The sequence below is a fragment of the Apodemus sylvaticus genome, chromosome 8 (genome assembly GCF_947179515.1).
Source record: "Apodemus sylvaticus chromosome 8, mApoSyl1.1, whole genome shotgun sequence".
Lineage (NCBI taxonomy): Eukaryota > Metazoa > Chordata > Mammalia > Rodentia > Muridae > Apodemus > Apodemus sylvaticus.
This window is the reverse complement of record NC_067479.1, coordinates 106,531,391-106,551,198: the sequence shown is the minus strand read 5'-3', so window position 1 is coordinate 106,551,198 and position 19,808 is coordinate 106,531,391. Positions and strand designations below refer to the sequence as shown.

General features: G+C 47.2%; 1 protein-coding gene across 2 annotated transcripts in view; it reads right to left on the bottom strand.

Annotated features, from left to right (window-relative positions):
• Nucleotides 1-19,808, bottom strand: part of Flnb (filamin B) — a 132,524-nt gene that overhangs the window by 48,889 nt on the left and 63,827 nt on the right. For both annotated transcript variants that reach the window (XM_052190214.1, XM_052190215.1), the window contains exons 6-19: nt 19,439-19,516; nt 17,746-17,908; nt 16,923-17,120; nt 13,666-13,803; nt 12,117-12,243; nt 10,583-10,719; nt 9,115-9,308; nt 8,388-8,501; nt 7,529-7,672; nt 7,184-7,307; nt 6,754-6,914; nt 5,764-5,854; nt 5,391-5,560; nt 241-358 (exon numbers count right to left, since the gene is read on the bottom strand). In XM_052190214.1, coding sequence (XP_052046174.1) covers nt 241-358; nt 5,391-5,560; nt 5,764-5,854; nt 6,754-6,914; nt 7,184-7,307; nt 7,529-7,672; nt 8,388-8,501; nt 9,115-9,308; nt 10,583-10,719; nt 12,117-12,243; nt 13,666-13,803; nt 16,923-17,120; nt 17,746-17,908; nt 19,439-19,516 — 1,957 coding nt within the window. The remainder of the gene's footprint in view (nt 1-240; nt 359-5,390; nt 5,561-5,763; nt 5,855-6,753; nt 6,915-7,183; nt 7,308-7,528; nt 7,673-8,387; nt 8,502-9,114; nt 9,309-10,582; nt 10,720-12,116; nt 12,244-13,665; nt 13,804-16,922; nt 17,121-17,745; nt 17,909-19,438; nt 19,517-19,808) is intronic.

The window sequence follows — 19,808 nt, the reverse complement described above, 5'->3', positions numbered from 1 at the left end:
CCCTGAGTCTAAGCATTCCCAAACACCCCATCCCCGCTGCACAAACAAGGAAGCTTGCTGAGTGTAAGTGGCAGGCATGTCAGACAGAGGACAGCTCTCATTCAGGCCCAAGACCGTCCAAGGCAACACCTCTCCAAGACAGAATTAGTTTCTCTGAAAACTGCACCGTTTGAAGGGGGTCTAAATCAAATCAAACAGCAGCCACGGTTGCTGGTCGTCTGACCTCATTCAACAACTTACTGTTTTCCAGTCTGTTAATTTTTATCTTGCTCAGATCCAGTGGCGCAGCAACGCCTACGGTGAAAGGACTTTTAGGAATGGGGTCGCCACCATACGTCACTAGCACCTGCATGTTGCCCTGGAATGAGAGAGAAAAAGGAGTATGCTTCCGCGTAGAAATGCACTGAATGTCCCCCAGCCCCTTCATTCCTCCCAGGGACACACCAAACGTAAATCTATTAGCCCAGTTCTAATTAGTTTTTTCTTGGGTCTCATATGTTTCAGGGTGCCTTTCAACTTGCTACGGCAGCAGAGGATAACCTCTAACTTTCAATCCTCCAGTCTCCCAGGATTATAGGGTGTGTGTGCCATGATACCTAGTTAATGCGATGCTGGGAACCAAACCCAGGGCTTCCTGTATGCCAGGCGAGCAGGAAACATCTTAAACACACTCTCTAAGCTTTTGAAACACATGGCAAGAACAACAGAAAAATCAAAACATGTAGACAGGGACAATAGGCTGGGGACTAATGCCAGGCTTGTGCTATGGACTTCTGTGTACTTCCTCAAATCAAAAAAAGAAAAAAAAAATCACAAAATAGACACAAGGAGTGTCTGCCTCCCAAGAGGAAACCCCTCAATTCAGAGGGGCAATGGAACTTGCCCCCGACACTGCATTCGCACCCCTGGCACCAAATCTCTATTTTCTTTGCTCTGCCACAGCACCTCACCACATGCCACAAGCCATGGATGGGTACAGCCACTGGGCTCTAACCAACAGAACCAGTTCTTCAATGCCTGGGCATTCCGTTTCGGGACACTGGGCCACATGAGGGAGGCGTTCACAGGAGCGTTCTTAGATCAGCACACAGACACTAACTACTAGTTCCAGTGAAAAAATAGAAGCCGTGCTGGAAGACTGGCAGGGCCCTCGCTGGAAGTCCTGATGGCTGCACAGCCCTGCAGCTGTTGTTCTTCGTCCACAGGTCCTGAGCCAGCTCTCTGCTGGCTTCCCCTCTCCACGTTCAGCCGCATGCATACTCCCCCTCCACGGCAAGGCTCCACGAAAGCCTACTGCAATCTCAGCAGACCCGTGTTGTCCTCGCCTCTACGTCCAGGAATAACAAAGTGTGTGGGAGAGTGAGAGGAGTCCCCAGACAATCCAGCAGGCTCTCTGGCACACAGGCCCTGCTAAAAGCTGTCACCGATCGGGTGTTAAAAGGGTGTAGCTTTTGGCCTGATGTATATTTTCTCACATTCCTTTTGTAAATAAAGAGGGAAAAGAGAGCCAAGGGGAGGAGGGATGGCTGCGTCGACAGAGGAGGAGGAACTGATTCTTGGGAAGTTTTAATATGCTGCACAAAACCAACTGGCCGCCCGACCTTAAGGGTCTAATATTTCATGCTGAAAATGTGCATAGGTCAAATTCTACAGAGCTGGGAGCCAGCCAACAAACACGAAAGGTCTCCTCTAGTGATTCGTTATGCAGCCATTGCAATGGTCCCAATACTCCCAATCCTCCTGAGCCTCCATTTCCCCACTAGCCTCTTAATGCCTTGGGTGCTAGGCGAACCCTAAGGCCAACTTCAAGGCTAACCAGGCATCTTGGTAAGAAAGCGCTCCCACCCTGATTTCCCTGAAGTGCTAAAACAAATGAAAAGTCCCTTTCCAGATAAGCCCGCCCCGCTCATAAAAGAAAGTATGCTTCCTTTTCACTCAGAAGCAATACAAAGCTCAGATAGGAAATGAACTCTGCCTTATACAACCTTAAGGAGTGGGAGCAGGTGTGTGTAGCCATGGAGACTTACAGCTCCAATGTCTTAAGCATTTCCAGTTTCTTCTGAGGCTAAGGACAAACTGGACTTGTCTCCCACAGGACTCTCTAAGGCAGTGAGCCCTGTGTGTTTCAAGAAGAAGCTGCCTGCAGTAGAGCTTTCTATTTCTCCCTATGTACTTCTGAGACCCAGTCTTTATTCAGAAGAAGACAAACACACAGACCTGGCATCCTAGAGGATTGAGCAAGAGAGCCTTCTGCAGGCCTCTCCACTTTAGAGACTCCTGAGAGACACCACCACTTTGTTGAGGACATTTCAATACAGTCTTGTGAGCTCACAGGATTTCAGGAGGGCATTGGTAGTACATGTGGCTGCTTAAACCTAGTGACATAGCACGGCAGTTGGTCTGGAGTGAGAAGCCTAAACCACTTGAGACTAGGAGACTGCAGGAAAGCAATGTCCTTGGGCAAAGCCCAGGCTCCCAGTGAAATACAGCCTCTTTCTGACCTCTGGGAGAATCCTGAAGGCCCTATCATGCCTACTTCTTGGAGGCAAAACCGGCTCTGACCACTGCATCATTACAGACCATTCACATCATTTGTCCTCTGTAGGCGGCTACCTGCAAACTGCCATTTAGGCATTCTAGCAGGGAACAGAAGCCAGCAGTCAAGACTTGGGTTCCTCAGGGACATAGGGCTTTAGCTCCTCAAAAACATGGTCTCCATTCTAGGGCTGGATGCACCCATCCCTCTACACACACACACACACACACACACACACACACACACACACACACACACACACACAAACACAGACACCAAACAGCCACCTTTCTGGAAACTTCTAGTCTGGCAGTCCCCAAAATTCATCACAAGGAGGCATGCCCATGGACATTAGTTTCCAGAGCATGCCCCCTTCTCCACACAAGGGAGAGCCCTCTGGTGGGCTCAGGACTATTAACCACACCCCACAGCATGGCTTACGGATACACTTTCCTTCACCCAATCTGGGGCTTTGGGGGTCCTGCTGTGAATGAGACACAGGCTGTGCATCCCAATTCTTCTACCAGATTATAATACTCCTCAGCCAACCAAACTTGTGAATAGAAGCACCCTATCACTCCCTCAATCAGCTACTAACCCACAGAGAGACTTACAGTGTCAGTTCTGGTGCAGGACCTGCTTGCTACCCTACCTTGTTGTGGTGATCTGAATGAGAACAGTCTTCACGGGTTCATTTTTAAGGAAGGATTAGGAGGTGTGTGTAGCCTTGCTGGAGGAGGTGTGTCCTTGTGTGTTGGTTAGAGGTTTCATAAATGCACACCAGGTTAGTCTCTCTGCCTGCTGCCTCTGGACCAGGGTGCAAGCTCTCAGCTTCTATTCTAATGCCCTGCCTGCTTCCCTGCCTGAGCGTGTTCTGAGTCATGACGGTAATGGATTAACCCTCTGAAACTGTAAGCAAGCCCCCATTAAATGATTTTGTCTATAAGTTGACTTAGTGATGATGTCTCTTCTCATCAAGAAAAAAAACAACTATATAGGGCTTTAGTGCTATAAAAATAACTGTAGTTTACAGTTCTGGAGGAGACATGTCACTTGTTTTCTTTGACACAGGGGAATGGAATGGGGAAAGTGTAAAGCTTGTTCTAAATGGCCTCTGAGGAGGATTCACGCATGGTCTACAGAAGGCAACATTAACATCAAGATTCTTCCAGAATCCTTGGACAAATCATGGCTCCAAGAGGCCTCTCGGCATGTGAACAGCCCTCAAAGCTGCCGACACTAGAGAGTAGATAAACTTGCCCTCAGGGTCACTCTGAAGTAAAGTGTTTCCTAATCTAGTATTACTTCAAATGCAACAAAGCTGGACTGGGCCTTTAGAGATGCATCCTGATTGGCAGATTTACTTTTAGAGGGTTCAAGTCAAACCCTGATTTCATTCTGGTATCTACATCTTACTAATGCCTCGTCCAAAAGACAAGAAAATATGGCATGTGGATAGTAGAAGTCGAAGCTAAGTCACAAAAGGTTTAGAAAAGCACCTATGGCTTTGTGATCTTTATAATGGCTTTCTGGTACGTTCTTCCACGGAATGCAGACAAGCTGCAGCAAAGATCTTGTCAAGCTCCCAGCCTAAGGTTTCACCAGTCCTCAGAACCATCAGTAAGAAAGACCTCCTGCTAGTCACTATATCTTCCAACAAGGCACAAGGACAAGCCATCTACAAATGGAAAGAATTTTTCTGTGGGACTCCTTAAAAGTACAAGAAGAAAGTCTAAGTGTGGTAAGAGGCCACACTTCCATAATGTGGTACTCAGGTCTTACCCCAGAGAATGCCTCCCACTGTCAGAGATATTCCATAGGAGAGATATTTCAAGGATATGAAACCCGTAGCGCAAGAAAGAAGGCTCGCCTCACAGGCCCTGCGCTCTCGCCTCACAGGCCCTGCGCTCTCGCTCCTCATTCCTACTGTACCCTGTTCTTGTCCACTTGACTCTCACCAGCCCCTTGCTGAGGGCCTAGGCAGAGAGAGGACTGAGCAGTGTTTCTGAAGACAGCTAGCCCTTGTCCTCAAGGGGCTTGTTCACAGAGGGGGCTCCCTCCCTCCCGAATGAAAGCATCTCAGAGGCTTACAACGAGTGCTTCTAACATGAGGCACTGGGTACTAAAATGTACTCTCCTGCCAGGATATCTGCATGCTGACTCTGGAGGTGTGAACATGAAGGAAAACACAACCTTAAAGACTTGTGACAGGTTCAGAATCCCAGTTTTGTGTAGTAGAGTGTGAGGAAGCTGAACGGAGGCGCTGCTGTGGATGCCACGCACGCTTCTCAAGAGCACATGTCAGCACAGTAGCATACCGTTTTGCTATGAGACGGATGAATTTAAAAATTAAGCAAATAGATATAAACTTGTACGGAAAAGGTGGTTCTTAGACCCCAGTTGCATAAAATAACAAATCTGCCTAGACAGCAAAATTCCTCAGAATTCCTGCATTTTGTTAAAGAGAGCCATTGGCTGCCTTAACCAGAGGGCTCCGGGCCCTAGGGATTAAAAGCTGAATGGGCTCTTTGAGAAAAGATCCCACTAAAACACCTCATAAACAAGGCAAGCCATGTGAAACTGCCTGCAAAGGAAACTGCAGGTGAGGGAGCTTTCTATAATTAATAAAAGATTGGGGGTTGGAGGGTGGGGGGAGGGGAGACTATGTAAGAAAGTAGACCTGGTGGTTTTATATATAAGTTAGTATTTCTCTGATAAAACCCTGAACTGAGGTAGAGATGTGGGGCTGCCTTGCTCCTTCTCCGGGAATCCCATAGCACCCTCAGGCTCTCACCCAGAGAGGGAGAGAGCACACTGAGGCACGTCTGCAGGACTGACACAGGAAGGACCCTACCTGCTGGGTTGGGGTGTATTTAACAGTGTGCGAGTAGTCGTAATTATCAATGATATCCAAGTCCTTCACTGCCTCCCCGGGAAGGGGGCTTCGGAACTGCACGTTGAGCGGGGCTTTTCCGGCTCCCTTGGTGTGCACAGTGAAGTGGGTCGGCTTCCCATTTTCCACACCTGAAAGGACACGGGAGACAGGGTTGGTTGGGAGGTTTCACTTTTAGAACCAGTCTGACAGGTTCAGCAGCACCACGCAGCTGCAGCAGCCAGCCACACACTGTTGCTACCACATCAGAGCCTCCCGATGAAGATAAGCCCCTCTAGGTCTAGACAGAACACTCGCAGAAAGGTCAAGGAAGCCTTACCCACCACCATCTTACCTGCTTTACTCAACCCGGGGCCTTCGGCCTTCACCTTGCTGGCGTCGTGGGAAGGGTCAACTTTGACTCTGAAAGGGCTGGCAGGGATTTCCTGTTGCAAAGACACATCTCAGAAGGATGGTTCCTAGAGCACTGTCAGAGTTAACCTTCTGCCCAAACCCAAAGGGCAGAGTTTGCCCTCACATCCACTTTCGCAAGCACTGAGCAACTTCCATTATTATAGGCGAAGCCTGCACACACTGGTGCAGATCTGGAACCCCAATAGCACAACACTCTCGTGTCTTGACATCAGATGCTTGGGGACAAAGGATTAAAAATAGTACTACTCATAATAAAGTAAAAACCAACAATATACAGGATTGGGAGGTAGGAAATGTCCTCTAGGAGCGGCGGTGGGCTGAGGAGTGAGGGCTTCAAGGAAGTCATCACAATGAGAGCGACTATAATTATTCACAAAGAATTTACAGGCTGTCAGAATGAAAGTAGATGAAATTAATTAGGTCATGCCAACCTAAGATCATTAACTTAAGGCACAGACTGTTTTCCTGAGCTTCCTAATTTTTATATAGTTAATTTGGGTCATTAGAATTTCAAGATGCCTGGTTTCCAAGTACTCCTCACAGGACTACCATTAACACACAGCCGAGGCTTCAAAAAGTTCTTGCTATAAAAGTTTAAGGGCTGAGGCCAGAGCTATTGCTAAGAGGTCAAAGTGAAGTGCACCTACAAGTTGCCTAACTTTTCAATCAAAAGCTTAGTGAATGCTTTAACAAGTCAGTTTCTGCTAAAATCCTGCTTTCAGCCACTGCCAGAGAAAAGAATGAAAATTCAGCTTAGCACCCCACCCCCAACCCCTTTTGGTTTTAAAAAAACAGAGAAACTGATCACAGTTCTCAAAGCACTGTTCTCAGTTGCTAAACGAACAACAACAATCCAAAACAGACACGCACAAGGCTCATTCCATTCTGTCCCTGCTAGGCCCCAACATACCTCGGATGCAAAGAGAACTTTGATAGTATATCGGCCCGGGGCGGGAGGCACGTATTTGACGGTGAATGTGTCGTTGGCATTGTGAATAATGTCAAAATCGACATCTTCCTCATCGTCACTTAACACTCGGGCGTCACACTTGATACCAACACTGACATCACCTGGAAAAGACCGGCTTATTAAAACCAGTTTGCGAGTAACAACGTGTCTTGTACAGTTACTTCCAGCTTGGGCTAACATACCGCAGGAGCAACCCAAGAAAGGGGGAGGTAGCAAATCAGGGTTTTGGAAAAGGATGCACAGAGGATTAGCTAAGATATCACCAAAGAGCCAACATAGATCATTAGGAACGTTCCCTGCCCTCCAATGTTCTAAGAATATCCTTTCAGAAGGAGGGACAATCAGTGGGGCGGATAAAGCCCAAGCTCACCTTCCCCGGCCTCTGTGCAGTCCACTGTGAAGTGAGTGGGTTCATTGGCCTTCAGGCCACTCCTCTCCACGCCTGGCCCAGACACTTTGACCTTCTGGGGATGGCTACCTTGCCCAATGTTGACCTAGGAAAGACACGAACCCAGAAAATACACCTACATCAAAAGTATTCCTTCCCTGCGGTCCAGCATAAGACTAGAATTGGCTGTTTTGTAAGTCTGTAGAATATTTTGTCCTTTAGGACAAGTCTCTTTTCAAGGCCTACTCAGAATGGCCATCTGTACTCAAGTAGACTCAACACACAGCCAGGGTTTCCCATAGGATCGGGATAGGCCTCACCACTTACCCTGTAGGGGCTGTGTGGGATGTTCACACCTCCCCAGACCACAGCTATGGTGTGCTTAATAGCTTTAAGTGGGGTATACGAGCAGGCGTAAGTGCCATCCATCCGACTCTTCATCTGGATGTCAATGGGCTGGCCTTCCCCATCCTGCAAAAGAGCCAGAACCTGAACCAACGTGTTCCTCACCGTGTCTCCACCGAAAGGGGGTCACTGTGGCTTCTAGAGACGTCAGATACCATCAATTTATCTTAGTAAGTCATACAGCAAGGACAACGTGCTATATACTTCCAATACACAGACCATAGGCAACAACAAATGAAACCAAAAGTCCCCCAAATGCGACAGGCCTCACTAACTTACTTAGGGTGATCTTGATGTCCTCCCTTGGGCCTCCTAATTACTAGGGATCATGTACATATTGCTGTGCCCAATTTCATTTATTCACTTGTAATTACTAAGAATAAATGCTATTTTATTCCCCCCCCCACCACCACCTAGAGCCAGTGCCCCTTAGTGCTTCATTTCAATCCCAGAGTTGAAGTCCTTTGGTTAATTTTAACTAAATCAGATAAGCAATAATCTGAATTTTGTTCACAAGCCTATTAATAATTATATAGACTCAGCCAAACTGAAAGACATTATAGAAAACTCTAAAAAAAAAAAATTTCTTTTAACAGAGCATGAATCGCTAACATCAGGAAAATGTCCCCCTTTACACCCATTCATGAATCCCTCATGTCACTGTGGGAGACAGTTACTGCTCCCAGGGTGCAGGAGAGGGCTGAGGACCAGAGGCATCGAGCATCTCCACATAACACCTCTGACCTGACAAGTGCAAGTGGCCCCCGGCCTAGATACTCACCTGAGCCAGTATCTTTAAGGGAGCGTTCCCGGCATCCTTAGGGTCCACGATGAACTCAGCTGGGTTGTTGATAGTACAACCGGATTTCTCCAGACCTGGGCCATATGCTTGAACCTAAGGCAGAAAGCAAAAAAGAATTTTTTTTTTTCTGTGTTAAAGAATAGGATGGAGGGGTGGGTGCACAAAATGCCTGGTCTTTAGTTAAGGATGGAAATAGGAAGTAAAATTGTAATGTACACTGAAACTTGACAATGAAGACCACTACTAGCTGTTCTCGAAGGAGAAAACATTCCAAAACAAAATCCAAGCTAACCCAGCTACGTGCTGTACTCTGAGATGATAGAAGGAATTTCTAGTTCCCTGGGGCAGATCTTTAGTTGTGCCTGACTTCCCACTTTGCGGGACTGAAGGCTGCAGCCACCACAGGCCAAAGAACAAACCTTGTGGTAAAACGTGCCACAAGTTAGTTCACTGACAGCAGTCTATGGACAGCTATAAAAAGTGGGAAGATGAGCCTCGTCCACAGGACAGGCACGTCCCTTTAACCATCCCAGAAGCTCGGGGAGAAGACACTCTCATTCCTGGTGCGCAGAGGAAAACGCCAAGAGTCAGAGAGGTACACTACTTCCCCACCATCTTGAGAGTTCTAAGAGGTCTACCCACCCTCAGGTCTAAGGCATTCCTGTCCGTCACAGGGGAGGCAGGGTGGAAGGGTGAGTGCACTCACTAGATCGGGGTTGTAGTCTCCTGTGGCAGGGTGGATGAAAGCCATGTATGGGCTGTCCGTGATGTCTTCGTCGTCACACATGATGTGAACGGCGTATTCTCCAGGCTCCTTGGGCCAGTATTTGACGTCACACGAGCCATCGTTCTGATCATCATACTCGATCTTTGCTTGGGAAGGGCCTTCAATGGCGAACCCTGGGGGAAGGAACGGAAAACTTCCTGGTTACACGTGGTGAGGATAATCTATCCTAGACTACCACCATCTCCTCTTCTCCGCCTCCTGGAAAGCAAGTCATGAGCAGGAAATTGAAATCAAGCGTGTCTCTTCTCTGTAAAACCAACGCTCTTAACTAGAGGTGGGAGCATTTGACTGGATGTTTCCGGTTTTCAGATGATGTAAGAGCCGGAAGGAGGTGCGTGTGCACGGGGTGGGGGGTGGGGTGGGGGGTGGGGTGGGGTACACAAGGGCCAGAAGAAGTCTTCTATTGGATATACAGCAGCATATGCCAAAAGTCTTAAACCAGTCCTTGTTGGTCTAAAACCCATTTCTGAGTTTTTATCTGAATAAATTAAGTGAGGTTATGCACTCAGCATCATTCATATAACAAGCTCTTGGATATAACTGGAAAGCCTAAGAGCAGACTGAAACATAACAAAATCCCACAGAAGCCATGGGAATAAAGGTGCCACCTCCACTCATCTGGGGCATAAAGATATAAAGATATGAATGTATACAGGAAAAAGGCCTAAGAGAAGACCGAAAGTTTAATTCCTTAAAGTGTAAGTATATTCCAAAGTGATTAATCTTTATACTGGTAGAAAATATATATAATTCTAATTTTTTCCTCATTTACTTGTTGCCACACCTAAATAGGTGTCAGTAAAATATAGCTCACTGACCAGATTCAGCTCCCTGCCAATTCCTCTAGAGTGTTTTACAGGAATGTAGGCATACCTACTCATTTATGTATTTAATGACTGCTTCAAAGCCACAATGGTAGAGTCACATAATTGTGACAGAGATCATGTCACACTCAAGGTGAAAAATACTGGGTACGTGGCCCTGCCTAGAAAAGGCCCGACTTCTAATCCATAATGATCACACATTTTGTCAGACATCCACTTAAAATATATTCAGCTATGAGCCAAATAACATATTTGCTTTTTGAAATGTGAGCAAGATGTACTGAGTCATCTATTTAAGGGTCAGTTACCAGTATTTGAGTACGATATTGTATGTCCTGTTTAGCATACCACCACTCCACTCCCAGGAAATGGTGAATAAAGAACCAAGTGTCACAGGCACTGGACCACTGAAAGCAAGAAAGAAAATAAGAACTAGAACTCTACAGCAGCCGGAAGAGGCTTTGGGTAGCCAGAAGGCCAGGAGGCCATGTGTGGCTCCAACACTAGGTACCTCCTTACTACTCTCAGCCTTGCAGAGTGCCTGGGCAGCTGCCTCTACTTACCCAGAGTCCCAACCTCAGAACCAATGGATTCCACCACAAAATCTGCTGACCGACCAACAATGCCACCATGGAGTCCAGGGCCCCATGCACGGACTTTCTGCATGCCTGCTTCAGGGCCAACTTGAACCTCAAAGGGGCTGGAAGGAAGGAAGAGAAGATGATCATAGAAGGGATTATTGTAACCATGAGCTCTTAACATAATTCTTTCCACTTGCCTGATCTTTTGCACAGAGGCTGAAGCTCTAGGCAAGTTTCTTCCCCCACCCTGGTCACCCCCACAGCCATTGTTATGTCAACAATATAATGTAATATGGTTGCTTCAGGAGCTGGGGGTCACTGGGCTGTCACTCAAACAACACACTTGCTCCGGTTTGCTCCTCAGCGAGTGGACTTTGCTAGGCAGGGCCCTCTAGGGTGGGCGCCGTAAAGATAAGAATCTCCACATTTCTCTCTCTCCTGCCTATGCTCTAACAAGAAAAGTAGTTTGAATAGGCTTTGCTTCATCCATATGTGATCAATATGCTTTAACTTTGGCAAGGGAAGCTTCCAATAACTGTGCTCAGACACAGAAAACCCTATATAAGAGGTCCCCCCTTATCCTCGGTTTTATTTTCTTACATTTCAAATGTGGTCTGCAAGATATCATTTTGAGGTTAATAGTGGCCCAGTGACTGGCCATGATGCCTACATTATCCTTTTCACTTTATCTTTATACGGTGGTACAGGCATTATGTCATCTCACACCACAAGAAAGGAAAGTCCAACGCCGTATGGTATAGTTCATTAAGACCACATTCGTGTGGTTCCACTCTGCTGCTGCGTTGCTATTGCTATCTGCCTCCTATTGTGTCTATTTTATAAATGAAACTTTTCATGGGTGTGCAAGTTTAGAGGGGGGAAAAAACACAGCATGTGACACTGCCTGGGGTTGGTTTCAGGCGTATATTTATGGTTTTAGAAGGTAACTTTTATAGACAAGGGAGGACTACTATAATGCTCAATTATTTCTCAAGACAAACAGAACGTATTCAGAGTTTAAACTACCCTCAGGAGAGTGGCAGCGCACAGGGGTACAAAAAGGAACGCTGTGGCCAGGGGTCCCTTGTCCCTGATGGCATTCACATAGATGGAGTTTTATGTAAACCGTAGCCGACTGTGCCTGTGGCATGTGAACAGAGGCATTCATTGAAAAGAAGAGGCTCAGCTTATATAAGGCTGTATAGACACACACAGCCCATTTGCTCTCTATTACAGCTCTTTCTGGCTTCCCTGCCTCCCACCAGGCACAAACCACCAGCATTTGATTTAAAGCAGGGCAGCTGAAACCACAGTGACTTTCTGCTGCTTTTGAGAGTAAGCCAAGTGTCTGTGCTGCTCTGAAAAGGCGCGGAGGCGGGAGTGGGGGGGGGGGGGACTTTCAACAAAGCAGATCCCTCTTCCCTCTGGCAGCCTGGGAGGCAGGCAGTGGGCTCCTGTGAGCCTGTCACAGGCTGAACATACCTCTGGACAAGGCCCATCTCCAACCCGGACTCACCTCTTTGGAATGTGGTGCCCCCCCCAAGTAACTGCAACGCTGTATCTCCCTGGTGTGCTGGGGTAGTACTCAAACGAGTAGACCCCATCCAGAAAGCCCTTCTGCTTGACCAGCTCCTCCAGGCCCTCTGTGGAAAGCAAGCAAGCACACAGCCTTTGCAGTATAATCCTTGGCTTACAAGGAGACTCCCCACAAAACACAGGCAACGTCGGAAAATTAGACTCTGAATGTGAGTCTCCCGCAAAAGCTGGGAGAGGCTTTCAGAGCCATCACAGCCTCCAAGAGGGAGAAATGGAAGACTTCCCAGCTAAGTGGCTTCAAAAGCTCTCGGCTGGTGGAGGCTGAGGTCCCAGACCAGATGGGTTGTGTGCTGTGTCTCTGTATTTCCCAGCAGGCCCATCTGCCTCCAGCCCCACCTCGCTCCCCACCCCCGCTGCCCCACAAACACGGGAAAGAGAAGTCATCTTTATGATTACTTGTCTTGGACTAAGCACCTATAAATCTTTTCCTGCTAAAGCAGGACAACATAAGAAGAAAGTCCTTATAAGCTATCTATGAGAAGACAGATTTTTAGGTTCTATACACAACTTTGGATCTAGCCATCAGGCAGAAACTTATGTTGTGAGTCGAGAGAGGCCTTTGAGGTCAGAAAAGAACACCTCTTTGGCTCCTGTTGCAACAAACTGAGCAGGGGTAGTGGACTGTGGGTGGACGGATGGACAGCCACAGAGCTTCCTGCACTTGGCTTTAGGTCTGGACAATCTAGTACCTTGGCTGCGCTTGGGGCAAATCCTTCCCCAAGGCTCTGGGCCCATATAGCAACTTCCTGGACTCACACTAATGCCAGTACAGAGGACCAGAGAAACAGTGTGGGAAGCACAGGCCTCTACAATCTTAGAACTAAAACCAAGTGCTGCTACACAGGCAGCTAGGCCTTCAGAGCGGCCTCTCTGCTCCTGTGAAGACAGGAGACAGGAGGAACTGGGTACCTCGGAAACATAACCCTCTGCCAACTACCTAAAGAAAACCATTCTAGGGCATTTTATTCTCCTATAAGCAGCGATCATACTAATGCAGTAATTGACATAATTTCATAGCCAATAAAATGTAAAGGGTACTGGAGAAATCATTGCCTTTTAACACTGTGCTTGGATTCCAGATCAGAACACCACAATCCAAGTGAGTCTGTAAGAGTCTTCCATTTTATTCCTAGGTCTCTTCAGTAAGGGGGGTTGGGAGGAAGGGAAAGGGAGAGAAATATGTCTCCAAAACAATATTTCTCCAATTTCCTCACAGCTTTGTCTCCTATCCCAGGGGTCTTAATATACAAGGCTGTCAAACCACTCACTGGTCTTGCCTACCTATATCCAGGGCAGATGTTACAACTTGATCACTGCTCCTTTTTCTAAAGAGCACAGAAATCTAAAGAGCACTCAAATCTTTGTCACAGCTCTCTGGGAGATGCCAATCAGGACTGACCACTGGATGTTACCAATAAATATACCATGTCTGAAAAGCTAGCTAATGTTTATTCGAAATAAATACTTACTAGGGCCCTTCACAGTTACAGCAAGCTCTCCGCTTCCTGCAGCCTTCGTGTCCACCTTAAAGTCTGCAGTCTCCCGGATCCGGACACCTTTGGGTTGCAGGCCTCGGCCACTGGCTCTGCAGGCATTTGGGTTGCAGGCTGCAAACACAATTTTGACATCAGTTCAACCTTTTAACATTTTGTGAAAGACAAGAAAGTTAAGGTAACTTGGGACCACCCCACCCCCGCCAAGAAAATGTTTGCGTTGCGCAAAGAGCACCCAGCAGTTGCCCAGTGCCAGGGGTCCTACTCAGGAAGCACACCAGCTAGCAGAGAAGGACGCAGCATGCCTCTATGCAGCCTCACCACACAAGCGCCGGGCAAACGTTATTTTGGCAACGTCAATGGCAGAGCAGTGAATCCACACTGTGCCGCTCCTGGTCCTGGCTTTTATAGCCTTTTACGAGCAGAGGGGCGTTGACACTGACTGCTGAACACTGTCCTGACCTCGCTGCCACACTCCGAGGTCTGGTGACTGGGAAGACTATACTTTTTCAAGTCTACTTGGAAGATGCAGCGCTTGAAATATCCGTCTGCGCTCCGAAGCATGGGCCAGACGTTTCTGAAGATCTGGACATGTGAACAGCCAGGCAAAACAACAAAAGTGAAAAATGTTCTCTCGGCCAAAGGTGGCTGTGACAAAGCTCTGAGCGTCTACGAAGGCAAGCCTCAGAAGAAAATTCCACGGCTGACATGATTCCTGGTCTCCATTAAAAACCACAAGGACAAAAATTAAGAACTATGGTGACGGCTAACATTCTTCGCTTGACAGAGCCATGAAACTACTCTTCCACGTGGGGTCAGGGAGGAGGCTTAGACAGACACAGATTCTTCCTAGAAAGCCTTTGCCCAGCACGAACAACTTTCTCCCTTAAGTAGAAATGGGAAGTTGATGGGTACCGTGTCCTGTCGTCTATGCACTGGCTTTTCCTCTCCAAACCTCACACGGCACAGACAACAGCCCTTTACACAGGGAGCAGAAGGAAGGCCGTTGCTCATTAGATACAACCTCCCTGTTGGTTAGGTAGCAAACCATTACTCCCCAGAGGGGAATACAGATATCCTTGCCGTTAGAGAGCGAGTTGGACGGAAGAACATGGAGTATTCTGGGAGTTCATGGCCAGGGACATTGTTTTCTCACTGTTAAGACACCTATGTGTGTGTGTACTGAAGGTCTAAGGATGGAAGCCAGGGTCCTGGACACGTCAGGGGAGCACTCTACCCCTGAGCCCTTCTGTAATTTTGAGGCAGGCTCTCACTAAGTTGTCGTTGTGTGGCCCAGGCAGGCTCTGAACTTGTGATTCTCCTGTGTCAACCGCCTAATAGCTGAGACGAGAGGCCTGTAGCAGCAGGCCTGGCTACATTACAACAGAGTGCAGTAAATAAAAATAAATAAATAGATAAATAAAAAGCAAACTATGGCAGAATGAATAACACAGTCCCTGAATGAGAGATTAGGAATCACTAGAACGAAGAACGCCGTCTTGAATCATCTCTTTCGTTACGTCAAAGGGATTTTGATTATGAATATCTAGGGGCAGGGTTGTTTCTTCTTTGTCAAAGGAAGACCAGTTGGTCACATGCAAAAGTCACAACAAAATGACAAGAATTCCCTGGGGCGGAGGGGTGTTAAATGTGTACACACACACACACACACACACACACACACACGGAAACACAGAGCATGGCCAACAGGCTAAACATGGGGGAAAAACCGGTAACGGCACTCCGCCAACTCAAACACTCAGCCAACTCGGCTGAAGAGTTTGTGGGCTGTGCCAGATCCACCGCCCTCCCTCAGCACCTTCCTCAGGCTGGGATCTGGCCGTGCATGCTGTGATCACTAACGCCTGCACAGGAACTTCCTGAAGTCACGGGGAAGCAGCACAAAGAACTGGCAAATCCACCCCACCCAACCTGCCCTTACCAAGGGAAGAGCCTCTGGCCCAGAGCTTGCATTTAGGAAGCCAGCAGCTGCAGGGTCCAGGCTGGCCCAGAGACAGCATTCGGAAGGAGGAGCCAGGTCTGCAGGCGCAGAGGTGGAGGATAGAACAGGGAGAGGCAAGCACGGTTAGAAAAGGCAGCATAGTTGGAAAACACCAGTAACAACAGAAAAGAGTAACAGGGTCGGGGAGGGGGTGGAAAGAGAGAGTGCACGCTTCTAACTTCAGGAGAAACACACGCTCCTGGTTGCGGAGGGATTCAGCATGTCAAGGGACACTATGGTTCTACTGAGACCTACAGTGCCAAAGCCTCAGTGACTCCACCTGCCAACTGGGGGCAGACTGGGATGGGCTAATGCAGCTGGGCTGAGTGCCAGACAGCCCGTAAGGTGCTGGACTACAGGCACCTGCTGCTGCCAGGCTTGTTTCTGGCCACCAAAGCTAGCACACTTGGGTCTCTGCACAGAGATTCAATATCGCTTATAGAAAAGGGTTTGCTCAAGAAGAACTTACTATAGTAAGGGTTTAAAGGTGGTGGTCATGCTGCGTGTTTTAGTGTGTGTGGTTTATGTGTGTGTCTGCCATGCGTGTGAAGCTGACCCTGAAAGCCAGAAGAGAACATCGGAACCCCTGGAGCTGGAATCAGAGGTGGAGAAGAGTCACTGGTGTGGCTGCGGGAAACTGAATACAGTTCCTCTGGCTGCCCGCAAGGAGCTATGCACCACTGAGCCTTATCTCCAGCCCGTTTCAGATACACGTTTAAAAATATTTGCACGGATTTATTGACTGGCTTCCCTAATCTGAAAACCTAAAAGCTGAAATGTTCCACTTAAAATATAAAACTCTTTAGAATCATGTTAGTGCACAAAAATTTTTTTTTCTGGATTTTGAAGTAATCTAGTTTGCAAATGAGGGATACTCCACCTGTGGTACAGACTGGACTTAGAAATGTTCCCTAAGGGTAAAAGTGTTGAAATGTGGGGCCTGGCGGAAGGACGTCAGGTTACTGGAAGCTTGGAGATCCTACCCTCTTTTCATCTCTTCTTGGCTTCATGGATCCTGTGGTGGGCGGTTCCTTTGCTACATGTCATGTGCTCATTATAGATGTACAGCACTGCCACGGGCCAAGTGATCATGGCCGTGAGCCATCTATTATTGTGATCATCGCAGATGTTTTGACATGGGGGGTGGAAGCAGAGGAACACAACTTGTACTAACACTAATATCCCGAAACAAAGGGAGCCCAGGTGTGTCAGTCTCCGTGCCAGCACTTACCTTCCCCAATCTGTACACCAAAGGGACTCTTGGGAATGGCGTCCCCAGCAAAGGAGACCTTGACCACATGGGGGCCAGGCTGCACTGGTTTGTAGACACATCTATACACCTGGTTTCCTCTGTCTTCCACCAGCAGCTCCACACTGTTCTTGCCCTGGGGATCCTCCACTTCAACGCCAATGTCACCCACGCCAGCTCCTGTGAAAAGAATGGCCAATCCTTGAGCACCTCTCCCCCTTCTGAAAGCTTGCAGCCAGCCAGTGCAAAGTGCAAAGAGAAAGGGTCACTCGGGCAAGGCTGTGCCAACTGTACATCTATACCAACTGTCATTCTTTATCTTAAAAAATAAAAACAAAAACGGAAAAGAAAGCTGCCCGGTGGTGACTCATGCTTTTAATCTCAGCATTCAGGAGGCTAAGGCAGATGGATATCTGAATTTGAGGCCAGCCTGATCTACAAAGCAAGTCCCTGGGCAGCCAGAGCTACACAGCCTGGGTCAAAACAAAACAAAACAAAACAAAGCTAAGAAATCGATATTATTCATCTTATTCATTTAGGCAGCCCACTTCTCCTACTTTTCCATATAACTTGGTCTAGCAGATGACTGGTAAAATTTAGTGTAAACTGAAATTTGTACAAAAATTGATTACTTCTCAATCAGGGATAAGAGTGAAGATACGTAAAAATACAACTAACTCACGAGAAAAAGTTGTCTCATCAATTTAAAAGACAAAAGTCTTGGGTGCCCAAACCCTTCTGAGGATTCTGTGTTAGACCCTGCAAGACCATCAAAGATCAAAACCATGGACGAGTAATACATTACCAGCTGTGTAGATGTCAAAATAGGTAGGCTTATTGGCAATGTTCCCTGTAGTTTCCAACCCTGGGCCTTTTGCGGTAACTTTGCTGGCATCTCCTTGGGCTTTGTCAACGTTCACTTCAAATGGGCTCTTGGAAATGTGCTGTCCTGCAAAGAGGACTATGACCTACGAGTGACAAGAGAAGAGGTAACGGCTTCTCCCTGGCCAGCAGGAGCACTATCCAACCTCACACACAGCCTTCCTTCACTTTCCTCAGGATTGCATACCCGCAGGTAGATGGCGGCACGAGCCCCAAAACCAGGGAGAGTGGTCAGAACAGAGTCACTACCGGGACCCATCAGGTATATGACAATGCCCACGATTTCCTGTTCTTCAACTGAAAGTACTTACACCAGATGCACTTGGCTATGGGCACCCTCTTCCTGCCCTTTGTGTTTGGTTATAACCCTGGTCTCTGGGCTAGGCAGCCTCCAGTTCCATCCAGGTAGTGTCAGACATGGGATCCCTCTTGTAGCATGGGCCTCAAGTGAGACCAGTCACTGGCTGGCCAGCCCCCCAAGTCCTGTGCCATTATTACCCCAGCCACCTTGTAGGGCGCTTGGCCCTCCTCACAGAAAATAAACAACCACTTATACATAGCTCTCCAGGAAAGGGGGTTTCTTTAGTAATGCAATAGGGTCACTGCACTCTCAGAATAGTCCCAAGTGCATAGTCCCAAGATTTCAAAAACAGAGTCAGATTTTTCACAGACCAAGATCATTTCCAGATAAATGTGTTTGAAACAAAATATAATGACTTCTGTCTAAACATTTGGCAAAATTTTCTCACCCTGGGATATTTTAAGAGAACTGGACTGGGTTTCCTATGAAAACACTAAATATTAACGAATTAATTAGATTTTTAACATTCTTTTTTAAGATTTCATTTTCCTAGACTCGTGGAGTTCTGGAGTAAGAAGACTCCTGGTGAATTCACAAAAGGCAGAAATTCAAAACCTGTCTTAAAATCTGAACATGCCATAGGAGGATTGGGTTTTTTGTGGTGAAGGCTTTATTCCAATGGAAGACACATTCCTAGGTTACCCACTTGCCTAGCCCATGTTCTTAGCTCTTGCCCTGTGGAAACAGGCTAGAATGGTCTCAAATGGAGCTTGATGTGATGCTGAGGTGAAGGGCCTGCAAGCTGGGTCCTTGCCACTCCTCAGAAGCCGAGTATATCCCTTGCTACTGCTAGTGGGCTGAACTTGTGTGTCCTCTGGGCTCAAGACCAGTACACAATCTAGCTCATCACAAAGACGAATAAGTTAAGAAAGCATTCAGGACAGAGGCTGAAGTTTATTCACTCCATTATCTATATTCCAGACAGCTTCAATCTTTAGGTACCCATGTGGAATTAGGGGGAGGAAATCAGGACATCACAAATGACTCCCCTGGGGAATATAGACAACGGAGATGTGCTATCTAATGCCAAGTCTGATTTATAGAGATTCTACTTTTTCTGATAAATGAGATTGTATAATCTTAACCTAAGTCACTTATGGCTTTTGCCTAGTATGCTGGAGATCCTAGATTCCACACCCAGCACTTCGAACACTGCCAACAAGATCATTTCTCTTCCTGAGATCTTTCTTTAACACATAACAGTACAAGCCCGCCTAGGGACCGACCATGCCACGGCCGTGGTGTCTTATCTTACCTTGTGCAGCCCGGTGACTTTGGGAAGATACTCCACAGAGTATGTCTTGTTCTTGTCACTGTCTGGGGTCACAAGTGCCTAGAAGAGAAGATGATTATCAGTTAGAGAAGGTGAAAGATATGAGTCAGTATGAAGCAAATTCACTTGGTCACTTATTGGTTTGGTGATGGTTAACAAGTGTGGAAGATGCCAGACTTGGTCTTATGAACAAAAATAAAACAAGAAGTTGGGCAAAGACCTTGTCCCAGAGGAAGGTAGACAATATGTCAGAGTACTTATAAGTTCAGATCATGCTATGATCAGATCAAAGACCAAAGATGATCAGTAGGGGAAAACCAGGACACCTCAGTTAACAAGTCCTGTGTCTCAC